Source organism: Odontesthes bonariensis, chromosome 5 (genome assembly GCF_027942865.1).
Source record: "Odontesthes bonariensis isolate fOdoBon6 chromosome 5, fOdoBon6.hap1, whole genome shotgun sequence".
Classification (NCBI taxonomy): domain Eukaryota; kingdom Metazoa; phylum Chordata; class Actinopteri; order Atheriniformes; family Atherinopsidae; genus Odontesthes; species Odontesthes bonariensis.
In genome coordinates this window covers 14,279,796-14,293,701 of record NC_134510.1, presented here as the reverse complement: position 1 = coordinate 14,293,701, position 13,906 = coordinate 14,279,796, and the positions used below count along the sequence as shown (strand labels likewise).

The following is a 13,906-nucleotide window of genomic DNA, read 5'->3' as shown; positions in this document are numbered from 1 at the left end:
AGCTGGGACTGCTTGATAGAGATCAGACACACGAGTTGGGGTAAACTCTTGTAGTGGGTGATCTCCTGCTGCAGACCACTCATAAACTGTGAAACCACCGGGACTGCCAATCATAAGAGTCGCATGGTTGGTAGTTTGAGCAATGCAACATGTAATCGTGTCGTGTGAACTTGCTTTCAGGCAGGCGACCTGGAGCCCTGCACTGCGACAGGAAGGTCTTGCAGACACACTTCTCTCAGTCCCCGCTCTGTTCAGTCGGTGGCAGAGGGAACCAGAGACTGACGCATTTCAACACGTCTCCTAAGTGGGTGCAGTTAAAGTGTTATTTAGCGCCGAGTGGGTGAATTGAAATGGAAACATAACTGACAGTGATTTGTTTGATTTGATCCAAGTACTGAGTAAATATTGACATTTTTATGCTAACTTGTTATCTGTGTGGCCAGATCTTTGACTTGGAAAAAGTTAGTCCAATTCAACAGATTTAAGCCCCTTCCTTCTTTATTTATTCGTAAAGCAGGTACTTAAAAAGTCCTTACGCATCACCCTAGTCCAGGGCATCCTTCACTTGCTCCATGATTATTTTAGAACTCAATATCGGGTCCCTGCAGTGCTGACTGCTTTCAAACCTCTCCATATCCAGGGCCCCACAGGCTTTTTTCGCTTCCACTCAGCTCCTAGATCTCTCAGATCTGACAGCAAATCCCGACTGGCTGCCCCGCGTTCACCGCTAAATCTTAAAGGGGAAAGAACCTTTCCACATGCTCAGACGTGGTTGTGGGACCTGTTGCAGTTAACAGAAGTTACAGTGTGTGATCACCTATTCTTATTCACTCGACCTTTTAGCTCACCGGTCCTTCAACCCGTTGCCATGAATGTAATTCTGTGATTGTTCCTTGCTGGGCTGCTCCTTACTAAAACTTTCAGAATAAATATATTTAAGGCTTCCAAACCAATGTGAGCTTATATTGAGCCCGTTACCCCATCATTTCTCACTCACTCACTCACACGCACATTACGTGGGCCTCTTCCCTTTAATTCACACATTTTGACGGCTCTTAGCGTCTTTTTTTCCCTTCAAAAAAAAGCACCTGCCAAAAAAAAAAAAAAAAAAGAAGAAGAAAATGTGGAGACGATTCAAAAACCTTAATTACCCTCCATGTACGACCGTCCCTTTCTGCCCTTCTCTGCTTCGAGCACAGAGGGACGCTTCAGTGCATTACCATAATGGCCGTTATATGGCTGCGCTCCAAACTTAGCAGCAGATAATTTGACTAGCTAAATGCGGTGGCTGATTTCTTGACCGCAGACTGGCAGCTGAAGGAGGCAGTGAATGTGAGCAAGAGACAGAGAACATGAGGGCGTTCTGTCGCTTCCGATGGAATAACAACAAGTGAAAGTATTAGTGCAAGCAAAATTAACTTTTCTTGTCTAATTCAGACATCCTCAAACAGAGTGTCAGGCAAAGTAGAGACAGAATAACGAAGCACAACAACCCGGTTTCTGTGTTTCTGTTTTCCACTGAGAGGGTGTGTTTTTTTTCCACCCAAACACGACCACACGTATCTAACGCAGACGACCTTCGCGGTTTTAGAGCTACTGATACGCAGAACATCAACAAACATCTACATCAAACTACCTACTGAGGACTCTGATGTTTGCTGGATGTCGTGACACGTTGCCCGGACCCTTTGTGGGTAAATGTGAGGCCATACAAAGCGTTTCCCTCTTGAATGTTACACAATCGAGGCCGCGATCCTGCAAGGACTTGCAAGAATTGACGATTGCATAATGGAGTGTGAGAGAGGGAGAAGGAGAGAGGCAGACAGGCAGAAGAGCGGGAGGCGGGGTGTGATACAGCAGGGAAAAATACAACTGCACCACTAAAACAGCACAGACTGTACTGCATGGCCTTTTGGTTTCCTCACACACACACACACATACACACACACCCCTGTAATTTAAAAACAAATAATTAACAACGATGCAAGGAAAAGCTCATTTCAATAATCCCTTCTGGTTTCAGACCTATAGGTTGCATTTAGCCACCAGGTGTGCCTAAGTGCATATCTGGAAACATTTTTGTTTGGGATTTTAATGCATCATCAAGATGGAAAAAGCTCTTTATTTTCCGGTGGCTACATACACAGGCCAGCACCTCGAAGAATCCATTATCTCCCCAAAGTGGACAGTGCAGTACATATGACCAATTACATCCCTCTGACCAGCCCATTACCCGAAGCCATTTCAGATCATCACCCTCATAAGCCAATAATGTTTTTTTACATGGCTCGGAGGAAGAAAACAAAACGGGAGTCATTAGTGGGAAAACGGCTGCACGCTGAAATAAACAAAACAGACTGTATATTCTTTGTTGACAGCTCTCACCGAGTTACTCAAACCTGATGTTCCGTTTCCTTGAGTATTACAAGTATTAGCCATCACGTCCGAATGACAGGATTCTCTTTTCAGAGATCGTGTTCCGGGGGCTCTCACATTTTGCAGGAAAATGATGTGCGACGGTGGAGTTGTCAGCAGGACTGACAGCTGAACAGATGGAAGAATATTACCTGCGGTGTCTTTTCTGGGCCACCGGCTGCAGATTTGGTTCAAGTTTTGTAAAGTTATTTACAGCCAAAATCCCAATCTTTCCCTCCTAAATGCATTGATGCACAGATTTCACGACGACTGTCGGAACGGTGAAATGAAGAAGGTCTGTCTTATCGAAAGGCAGTCAGTATGTTTGCACTTTTTTTGCTTGGAGAAGCAGTTCTGAACGAAGCCAAAACACGGTGTGCAGGGACAGACTCTTCTGTCTGAGATAGACTTCCTTAAATAAAGCGTCACTTTGTAGTGCAGTAACTAACATAACAAAAGAGAGCGGACGGGAGGAGCCAAGTAAACAACGATGGGCAATTTACTTCCCTTTTCTGTCCAGCATATTAGTGCATCGAAATGCTCTTGGACAATTTTCCCTTAAAGGCACATTCTGTGGGGAGAACTAATAATCATTTGGGAACATGCGAGGGTAAAGGACTTAAGAGGTTCGAGGTCAGTGACTCCACTAACAGAGAGGTCACTAATGTGCTGAGACTGAGGCAGAAAAACAGAGCCGCCAGTCAAAGTGTTTCCATTAGCTCAGATTCATACATCCTGCCTCGATACATACCCGCAGATTTAAAAGATATTAGAAAATCCAAACACACGCGGAGACGGCTCACTATTTGAGTTGAAAGAAGGTTGAAAACAGTGATTGGAAGGCTGTGACTCCGAACCCTGCACTTCCAGCGGAGGAGGGAAGAAAGGTGCAGGACGGAGGTTAAAGTTCCGAGGGCCAGGCTCAGCATCCACCTTCGCCCGCCGCACGCCACCCGTGTCGTACCGGGTGGGAAAGATCCCCAGCGTGACACATTTAAGGTAAAAACAAAAAAAAAAACACCATTAAAAAGTTGGGATGGTACGGAAAACTGTCAAACTTATTTCTACACTTACTTTGACGTCGTATTTCACTGCAGGCCACATGAGCCCGTGACACTTCGTGCTTCTTTTTTTTTTTCTCGTCAACCAATGTGTAAGAACTAAAGGCTTTAAATTACATCATCGTGTGAGCACGTTTGAGTATTTATTGCAACGAAATGATTTTACTCTTAAAAGGTGCATCTGCACGATTAAGTCATACTATAACAGGGGTCTAAAACTGAACACAGTGGCAGTCACGTCTGTAATCAAAGTCATCTTTATGACAGTTTAATGTCGACAGGCCAAGAGAAGGTAGGAAACTCTTATCTTTCCATCCTAATGCAAATGCGAGATCAAGGGTAAGGAAAAGTAACAGAAACGTAAACCAGACTATCTAATCAAATGATACAGACATCACTGCCATGCAGCAGCATATAAGCATAATTTCTTTTAGATAATCAGTTTACTCTGTGTGCTCTTGCTAAACACAGTCAGAATCCAATTTATTTTTGAGTTATCTTCCCACAAAGAGCCAAGTTTTCTGAAGAGCTAATGGAAATTAGCTCAAACAGCCGAATCAAAACTAATTCAGTGCATCAAAAGAGTCAGATTTGTGTCAATTAAAGGAAAATAGAATTTAATTTTTTTTTGCTTGGGCTGCTTTTACTTTTCATCGAGCTGATTGAATGAAAACAGTCGATCCTTTCGCTTTCTGGCTGACCCTGACGTAACATTTACGACTAAAATTATGCAGGAAACCCTGCTTCATCCGGTGAGAGCGCCTTCATGAACAGAAACACACACAGTCTTTGCTAATAAAAAAAAAAAAAAAAAGTGTTACTGCCGCTTTGTAATATCATAGCGTGCCACATGCTTTAAATATTTCTCACCAAGGTGACACAGTGACTTCTGAGACTGCTGGCCTCTGTTCCCCGGGAAACAGCTCGAGCACATAACTTCCTCTGAAAACCCAACTCTGCAGCCTCCACTTTACTGTAAACTGTAAAGTTATCAATAATTTAAGAAAAAAGGGACTTCAACATTGATGAGAGCTGGTCTAGTCTCTGTGTGCCTCCAATCTCTGTGCTAAGCGAATAAAAACACTCCACTCGCGTAAGATTTATGGCAGCTGCAGTAAGGAAAGCCCATCTAACTGCACATTAGGAGTTTAACTGGCTCAGCAGACGGCTTGTCCCTTCGTACTGCAGCACAATAGCATGTTTGCTCTGTCTTTCTCGCATATCTCTGTCTAACTAAGCACATTTTATATATACACATATACACATATCTATATATATATGTATATCTCCCGTGGAGCAGAACTAACACAAACCTACTGCTAAGAATCACAAGAGGAAACCACAGCATACATATTTTATTCTAAAAATTCTATTCTATGCCTTCATGGCATATCACTCCACAACATGTGGACAAACCCATTTCTCTGACCGGAACACGTGTGCCTGTCTGGAAATTGCTTGGTTCCTTTGTTTGGCTTGAGGTTTGCATCCAAGCATGTGACACAGCAGCTCCTCCAGCTGCCTGCTATGTCTGCACCATGTCAGGAGCTTCTGTGAGAGTCAATTACGTAATGAATTTGGTGCATGTCCGCATATATGCGAGAGAGGGGGGGAGGGCAAGGAGGAGAGAAATAACTGTAATAACACTCTGCTAATCTGCCAGTGAGAGCACACTATTCTTGCCAAGAGATATGAGGTCAAAGGTCAACATCTGTGAATGAGGGAGGGCATCTGTGTGAACAGTGCTGTTTAAGAGACAGTCTCACATTTAACCTGGCTGACTTCAGTCTCTTTAGTCTTTTTTTTTTTTTTTTTAGCAGTATGCTTCATGCTTCAATTTGACCTTCAACTCAATCATTTTTGCAGCTTGTCTTTCATTTTAAAAATGCAACTGTAATTTGATCGGACGCCGACTATTAGATCACTGAAACAGCTCAAGGTTATAGGACCTTCTGTTGCTCTCAAATCAAAGATGTCTCTGTGGATCTTAATCAACAATACGGATCCAACTGAGAACTAAGTGGCACGCATCGCCTTTTATCAAACATGAAAGCCAGCAGAAGCCGCTGCTCTTTCAGATGTTGCACTTGGTAAAGAGCCCCAGTGAACTGGTTTCACAGGCGGCTGCACAAAGACACCGATACTTGTCCAGCTCAGAAAACCACTCGTCCTGATGAAAATTAGGCCGTTATCAATCTTTCTACAGGCATTATTAGTGTTTAAATAATGTTTTGTATCGAGTTAATCATACAAAAAAGTTTGAAACGGTGAAAGAGATGCAGTGCACGTATGGCTGGGCGATAAAACGATAACAATAGCTATCGAGGAATAACTTTTCCTCGACAGAGATATGAAACACGGTCGATATACTTTTCGATAGATTACATTTGTCCATCTTTTGATAGACAATACAAATAGCAAATGACAACGAGAGTTGCGTCGCACTGAACCAATCACGTGGCTGGAATAGAGCTATGCCAGCAGCTAGCCGTGGCGTGTTTGTTTTAGCTGCTGCAGCCGTATAAAAAGAAGAAAATGGGTGCTCCTTCGGGAAGAAACGACGGAAGACACAGCCCAAGGCGTAAGGGATGACATTGTTGATAAGAAGGGCTCGAAAAGTTTGGTGGTGTGGAAGTATTTTTTTTTTTTTTGAAGTTCAACACAAAACAGAGTAGTGCGCACTGCAAATTATGTTGAGCACATGTTCCGGCAAAGACAGGGAATACCGCTAATCCTTTTCATCACCTGAAGCAGCGCCACCCGTTTGAGCACGGAGAATGCAAACTTTTACAAACACAGCCCGGAACAAGTGCTAATCTTCCCCCAATAACAACACCTGTGCAGCAGCAACAAAAGCCCATAGAGTCTGCTTTATCCAGCGCCGTGCCGTATGACAAAAAAATCTAAGAGACACCGTGATATTACAAATGCAGTAGCTCATTGTTTTGCAAAAGACATGCTAAAAATAAGCACAGTGTAAAATAAGGGGTTCAAGTGGATGCTAAAAGTTATGGACCCGATATATATATCGATATCAACTGATATAAAAAAATAAATAAATATTGTGACATGACTCTTTTCCATATCGCCCAGCCCTAAGTGCATGTCATGCTTTTGGGAGACAGGCTTCTGTTTTGTGCTGGTGTTCTATGCTAGCAGATAAGTGGCAAGTCACCAAATAAGAAGTGCATCACTAACTCAAACCCGAATGCAAATGATCCCCCATTGCTATTTTGAGGTCAGTTTCTCGGCCATTGATCAAAGCCCCTTCCACTGCCGACACCTGCGCAGTTACAGTTTAGACACCACACAGCATAGCTTTGGAATTTTCCCTGTAAGAAAGAAGCACATGGTTCGGCAGCCAGGGGGATGGTATTTAAATGGTATGAAGAGTGGCATTCTCTGTTAATCAGTTTTGTTATCAGCTATGATACTACCCAGCATTCCTTCTGAAAGAGCATATTATTACCCAATGCATTTGTTAACCACTGAAATAAAACCAGAAACTTTTCTCGCTCTTTGAAAGCAGCTATCTGTTAAAGTTTAGGGTAACGTTAGCTAGGGATTTCCCGATCCTATCACGTGGTTTCAGACTCGATCGGAATCGGACGTTACATCCCGATCAGGGATCGGATATATAGCCTATCTATAAATGTATATTTATTCTCTTTTTTTATTTATTTTTTTAAAATCAGAACTATAATATTTAAAAAATAAATGGGAAAAAAACAACAGCTTAGTATTTACTGTAACGTGGTGGTACAGAGTCAGACTGTCTCAACTCCACACAGAAAAAACGCATGCGGCATGACGTCACTTTGCTGCGTGCCGTAAAGCGAAGCAGAACACGGCAGCAGCTTAAAGCTGGGCGAATGTCTGCGGTGTGGAGGTAATTCAAAGCGGATGACAAAAACGTTGCGAGAGGTGCACAGTAACGCAGCCTGCTTGCGGGAAAGTAACAGTAATCTAATTACTGTTTTTTGCCATTGTAATCCCTTACTTTACTCGTTACTTGAAAAAGTAATCGAATTACAGTAACCCATTACTGCACATCACTGGTATAAGCAGAAAATTTACAGAAAATGACCACTATTCTGTTTTATTTAAAGGAAGGGATTATCGTGAAGAGATTCATTTAGTCATAGCCAATGTGACGCTGCGTCATAGTCTTCAGCAACTACGAGTTGCAGGTTTTGTAATTAGAGCACGTAAGGCTATTATTATTTGAATCACTTAGATCAGCGATCTTCACAGGTGTTTTTTTTTCTTGTTTTTGTTTTAAACAGGAGACAAGAAATGAGAGTCACCTCTAAAAAACACTCAAACATCAATCTTATCTTCTTACTCATCATCAGAATTGGCCAAAGAAAAATCAGTGGTCAAATACTTTGATATTCATGATTTTGATATTTATTTCAAAATCTCAAAAACTCTGCCTGATAGTTTAGTTTTTCAGGTATTTTTGTAGGCCAACCTTGCACTCAAGTATACCGTCACAGCAATTTTTTCAATGGCTTCCAGACAATGGAGAAAACAAGGAAAACACTCTGCAGCTTAAGAATGATTGAAAATCATTTTTGCAAATAAACCAAAGTGAGAATGGCAAAAAAAAAAAAAAAAAAAATACTCATAGCGAGGACATAAAAAGCCAGTTTTTTAGCCCAGCTTTCTTTGTGATCGTTAAACAACCAACTGAAGCCAGGGCAGGCCGTCACAGTCGTGTCTGATCGTCAGGGCCCTGCATTTACATTCGTCATGCCAGCATCCCTTCATCATCAGCATCAGCACGCACTCCTCTCAGATAATAATGGCAGCCTGGTTTGAGATCCTCGGTGTCTATCTGTGAGGACAGTTGTGCGTGGGGCCAAACTGGAGAAGGAGTTTCGGTTTCGTCAGACTGGTGAGCAGGCAGACATGACTGTTTGGCTGAACTACAGAAGTTCCACAACAGAGCGAGGCAACGTCTGCCTTTGGGCTCCAGCTGCCCGACTGAAACATGAAAGTCGCTGCCACTCTGGCTTCTTGCTCTAAAACCACAACATGAATGGTTTCACACGTGGGTGATTCATTCAGATGAGGACCCCCTTACTTGGACTTATATTTCAGACTATGACACACAGTCTGATGTTTTGCAGGAGTGTGACTGCTGAGACAAATAAAGTGTAACGTGAGTGAATTCTTAGAAAAAGCTGCTGTGGGACATTTTTGAAACGGCACATATGGCTCTATGGGAATGTTTGTTTAAAACAATAATCCCAAGGGTCCAGTGCTATGTATAGAGAATGCTTTATTCTTTCAAGTAGATGTTTGTTTCGGAGTTCAGCTAATATAGCCAAGGACCTGAAGCATAAGGACAATACTCTTCAGTGGTGATGCACAGCCGGTGCCCCTCTGGATCTACTATCCAAGACCAGAAATACAACCTCAATGCCAAAAATGTTGGGATGCTGTATAAAAACGTAAAAAAAACAAAAAACAGAATACAATGATTTGAAGGTCTCATAAACACAGTATTGTATTCGCAATAGAACATAAAAATATGTTAAATGTGGAAAGTGAGGCATTCTATAAAAAACTTTTTTTTGACATGAACTTAATGACGGTTCCACATCTCAATAATACGTTGGGACAGAGCAATGTTTACTACTGTGTAGTATCTCCTTTTCTTTTAACAACAGTCTATAAACTGAGGAGACCAGCTGCTGGCCCTCGATGAGTGTCGTTCCAGTCTTGTCCCATATCGGATTCGAGCCAAGCCCTTGGTCTTTTTTGACGGATTTTGTGTTTCACGACGAGCGAAAGGCTTTCAGTTGGAGAAATGTCTGGACTGCAGGCATGCTGTTGTAACAGATGCAGCATGTGGTTTGGCATCGTCTTCCTAAAATATGCAAAAAAGATGTCTGGACGGGAGCGCATGTTTCTCGAAACCCGTATGTTCATTTCGTCATTGATGGTGCCTTTCCAGATGTGCAAGTTGCCAGTTCCGTAGGCACTAATGCAATCGACTTCCATCAGAGATGCAGGTTTTTGAACTGAGCACCGAAAACGAGGTGGATGGTCACTCTCCACAATTTCATTTTCCAAACCAAATTTCAAATTTCGATTTTTCGGACCCAAAATCCTTTTCTCTCTGTCCATTTAAATTCACTTTGTTCCTGGATCCCCCTTGTTTCACATATGGATTTTTTTTTTATGTATGATAGAACTTTAACCTGCATTAGCAGATGGCACAGGGAACTATGTTCAGAGGCATCCAGCACTGGTTTTCAGTCAGGCCCCTGAACACAGAGGCATCTCCAGATTCTTTAACTCTTTTGACGATGAGTAAATAAATGATAATGATGATGAATATATACAGTCTGTTCTGTACTGTATGTCAATGACTGAATATTCCAAGCACTCACACTTTCACAGGAACATTAAGGAACATTATTCTGAGATTGCTCTATACATTGTACGCAGCTTTTTGCAGATTGCTGAACATTTCTCTTTACTTCTGAGAGACTCTGGCTTTCTAGGGTGCTCTTTTCATACCCAATCATATTATTGATCTGATGCCAATTAACCTTCGGCTACTTCCTTTTAGTACGACTTACTTTTCAAGGCCAACTTTGTTTTAAACGTGTTGCTGCCATCAAATTCAAGATGAGCACGTGTAAACGTTCAACATTTGACGTTTATTTTGTTGTTCTATTGTGAACACATTATTTTATTCAGAGGTTTGCAAGTTTTGAATTCACATTTTACACAGTGTCCCACTGCTTCCAGTTCCAACCTTTTTGGAAAAAGAAAAGGATAGCTGCAGCATCATAGCTGGTATTTAAAGCACCTTCATTGAGGATGTGAGACATCAGCTCAAATTTGACCCTCCGTTGCCTCTACCATATTTACATGCAGCGACATTTCCTGTAGCCAAAATTGAAGCTAGTATAACCACAGGATGCACAAGGCAGCCGTCGCAGCCCAACAAATGGATTATTAAAAGCAATTACATTTCCAGCCTAAAAATCCAATCTGTGACTTCTCAATCTGAATACAGAGACAAAATAAAAAGGCTATATTACACTTTTTGTCCTTGATCAAAACAGTTATTCTCTCCCACACTAAATACTGCGGATGATGGGATATGCTCTCAGAATAGCACCCCGGACTGACTGCCTGCGTCATACCTTGGGCAAAATGAACAAAACCATTGCGCTGCTGCTCAAGAGGTGTTCATACAGGAGGTAATGCGATTCGACCTGTCTGCCAAGAACAGGCACAGACAGGAGGGGAAGTGAGAAGCAGGAGGAAGTTTGTGAGTCTGAAAGCACGGAAGTCGACTAACCTCAGTGTATCACCTGAGAAAACTTGTTGCCACGATGTAGTGCATTTAGCGAGCAAAATGGAAAAACGTCCCTCGGTGCCGAAAATTCTGACAGGAGACGCACATTTCTGTCAGAAGTACTCTCCAATCTTTCTGCTGTAAGTGCAGTGCGTTTATAAAGACAAAGGAATGTCAAGCGAAACACGTGAGGGTGTGAGCAAAGCCTTTGGCATTTTCTCCTGGTCGGGGCAAATCCTGCGAAACTCAGTGGAATGCATTCCACAGACCTATCCAGGAAAGGTATTCACAGGCGAACATGAGTTTTCTCCTCAAAGCATGTAGAGGTTAACCTTAAGGTTTTGCCATCTCATTATCTCAGCAAAAACGTTGGCTTTACATACCTTTAATACTTAGTAATCCCTGATATTTAACTAAATCTATGATTTCTCTATTTTCTGTATTAAAACTGAAACAACAGTACAGCCAGACTGCCGTGCACGCGCTGTGACCGTGCTGATATAAAGGATGAACCCTAAGTGTTTCACCATCTGAAGGAAGATCTAAAAAAAAGGGGAGGATTAAACCTGTTTGTAATTAGCATCAGTTAAGGCCTGAGGTTATCTCACACAGGACTCTCCAGCTCGAGAGCATTCAGGGCAGTAGGCTTTAATGAATCTGTGCAGTTCAGACAAAAGCACCCACTCATATGCGAGTGCATTATTCAAAGCCTGCGCCAAGCAGCGACAGTAAGCGAGCACGTAATCACAGCTTTGAGCTCCCATCTCCCCTTTCATATCAAACTGACAACATGTGATTAAGAAATGTAGCTGTGGGCTTATTGTAGGATCTTCAGCTGCTGTGCACACTTGCCACTCTTTTCCCCCCCCAACAGGGCAGTGCTGAAGCTGTTTTGTTCATTTAAGCCAACGGAGTCCATTCAGTTTCTGTTACAGGCTTTCAGTGTTTTTATGTAAAGTTGGGTAACAAGTGGAGCTTGCTGCAGACAAGCATTCTGCTTAGGAAGCAGAGTGATGTAATACTTAAGTTTCCTCTGGGCTTTACATTGAGTGTCATGAAAGCCAGCGGAAAAATGATTTCAACAACTGTGAAAACACTGAAAAAAAATGGATACTCTAGTCATTAAAGAAGAAAAAAATAAGATTGTGGCTCCCTAAAGTTGTGTTTGTATTAATGTGGGGTATTTTGGCAGACAATATAAACTGTAGGTTAGGAGCAAACATTGACATGTTCCCCTCCCGTGCTGCCCCTAAATACAAATGCTAAACTACCATTTTCAAATCTTCCTATTTAAAGATGACAAACATCAGAGCAGGACTTAATGCCTCGTGGAGCACAATTCAGTTTTTCCAAGTCTCAATTTGACCGTAATGCTAATTTCGGCACACATACAATCGACTTAGTAATTCAAATGTCTGCATTAAAGCTTTAAATAAATAGCTATTTTCGCAAACGACTCAGTCGTTCATCTTTTCCAAGGCTACACACATTTCCGGTAGGAGTGCGCAGTAATTGCTCAATACAAACTGAAATTCATTACATTTTGAGACTGCTTTGTTTGCGTCGTATATGCCGAATGTAAGAAAACCATCCAATTGTTATGAAAAAAATTGCTAAGTCTCGTGCAAAGTATATAATGCACTACCAGAGCTTAAATAAGCGTTAAATTACGATATATGCTAAGAGGGATTGGAGCGGAAGAGATGGTCGTGGTGGGTGGCGGGGTAGTGCAGGCGGTGGGGGCCACACAGTCAAAGCACATGACAAACTGACAGTTTGGTGAGAGAGATGCTTAAACCCATTAAAACTTAATGTGCTTTCATACACCAAGTTAGGACAACACGGAAGAGAGCGAAAAAGCACATTTTTTTACCTGCAGGGTTTCTTGACGTCTGTTACGCAGTGTAAACAAGTCTACGTGGATAACATGTTTACTATAGTTAAAAACCACGTAACCAGCCCTCGTATAAAAAAAAAAAAAAAAAAGCCGCAACAAAGCGGCTGTTGCATATACACCACCGAGCTCGTGTGCTTGTTTAGTTTTTTTCTCTCTCCCTACATCGGCTTGAACACAAACGTGAATTTGATCAGTTTGACAGTGCACATACCCGTCTCCGGTTGGTCTGTGTTAAATGCATCCACAGTTGAGCCTTGCACTGGATGTAACCAACTGTCAGTCTTCTTCAGCAGTGGTCGACGGTGGTTGTCAACACCGTTGACAATAACGCCTTTTCCCCCTTTTACGGTTGGTTTTTGCTGTAATCACTTTAGTGTCTCCGTTAGAAAGGGGGGGGGGGAAAGAAAAACAACGTATCCGTGCTTCCTGATTTAGGTACAGTGGTGATGATGTTGTTTGCAAGGGGTGGGGCGGAATGCAGCTTCAGTCCGCCAAGAAATGTTGGCTTGGAAGCACGTTGGTGCACGTCTGTGTATGATTACCGACTCGGGAGCACTTATAGGGGGGGTTAAAAAGAACGTGCTTTGGGAGTAATAGGTCCTATAGGATCCAACGCGTTTAAGAAGTTGCACTATACCAGCAACCGACAGGTGAGTGGGTTGCCCATGTTGCAGGTTGCAGGAGAGCAGTGGCAATCCTCCCTTACTATTTTATCCGCGCTCACTCCCCCAGACTCCTTTAAAGTTTGAAAAACCTGACAGTCTATACCATTCCCAATAAATTCACGATAAATAAAGACATCTTTCGTATCGCTACCCCAATGTAAACCACAAGGAGTTTTCTATTTGATTCTTAACAGTTTTTTCTCTCTTTTTTTTTTTTTATTTTTTTGGTCAGGCCTGCACAGTAAATTAACACCGGATCCGCCCTTATTAATGCACTGTCCCTACACCTTCACTATTTTCTCACATTCAACGGTCTCTAAAGTATAACAGCCACCTGTGCACGAACATGTGCTGCTTATGCAAATGTCTCATTTTGAAGACGCTTTGAAATGAGCTGGATTGGTACATTCTTGTGCAGAATTATGTCCTGCACCTATTACATTGCGGGTGGTGAAGTATTTCATTGCTCTATGCTCTTCCTAAATCAATTTTACAGACACTCATTGTGATCTATGGACGGTCGTGGCTGTATTTGGCTTTCAGT

General features: G+C 42.2%; 1 protein-coding gene across 2 annotated transcripts in view; it reads right to left on the bottom strand.

The window, feature by feature from the left end:
• The window catches only part of LOC142379736 (myelin basic protein-like), a 48,450-nt gene extending 35,307 nt beyond the window's left edge, over positions 1 to 13,143 (bottom strand). Inside the window, exon 1 of one of the 2 annotated variants that reach the window (XM_075464951.1) lies at positions 12,909 to 13,143. Coding sequence is in view for 1 of the 2 variants with exons in the window: in XM_075464950.1 (XP_075321065.1) it covers positions 1,641 to 1,710 (70 nt within the window). In the remaining variant the exon portion in view is untranslated. Of the gene's footprint in view, positions 1 to 1,640; positions 1,726 to 12,908 lie in introns of those variants that run through there. The other variant, XM_075464950.1, reaches the window with a different exon arrangement.
• Positions 13,144 to 13,906: the final 763 nt, after the last annotated feature.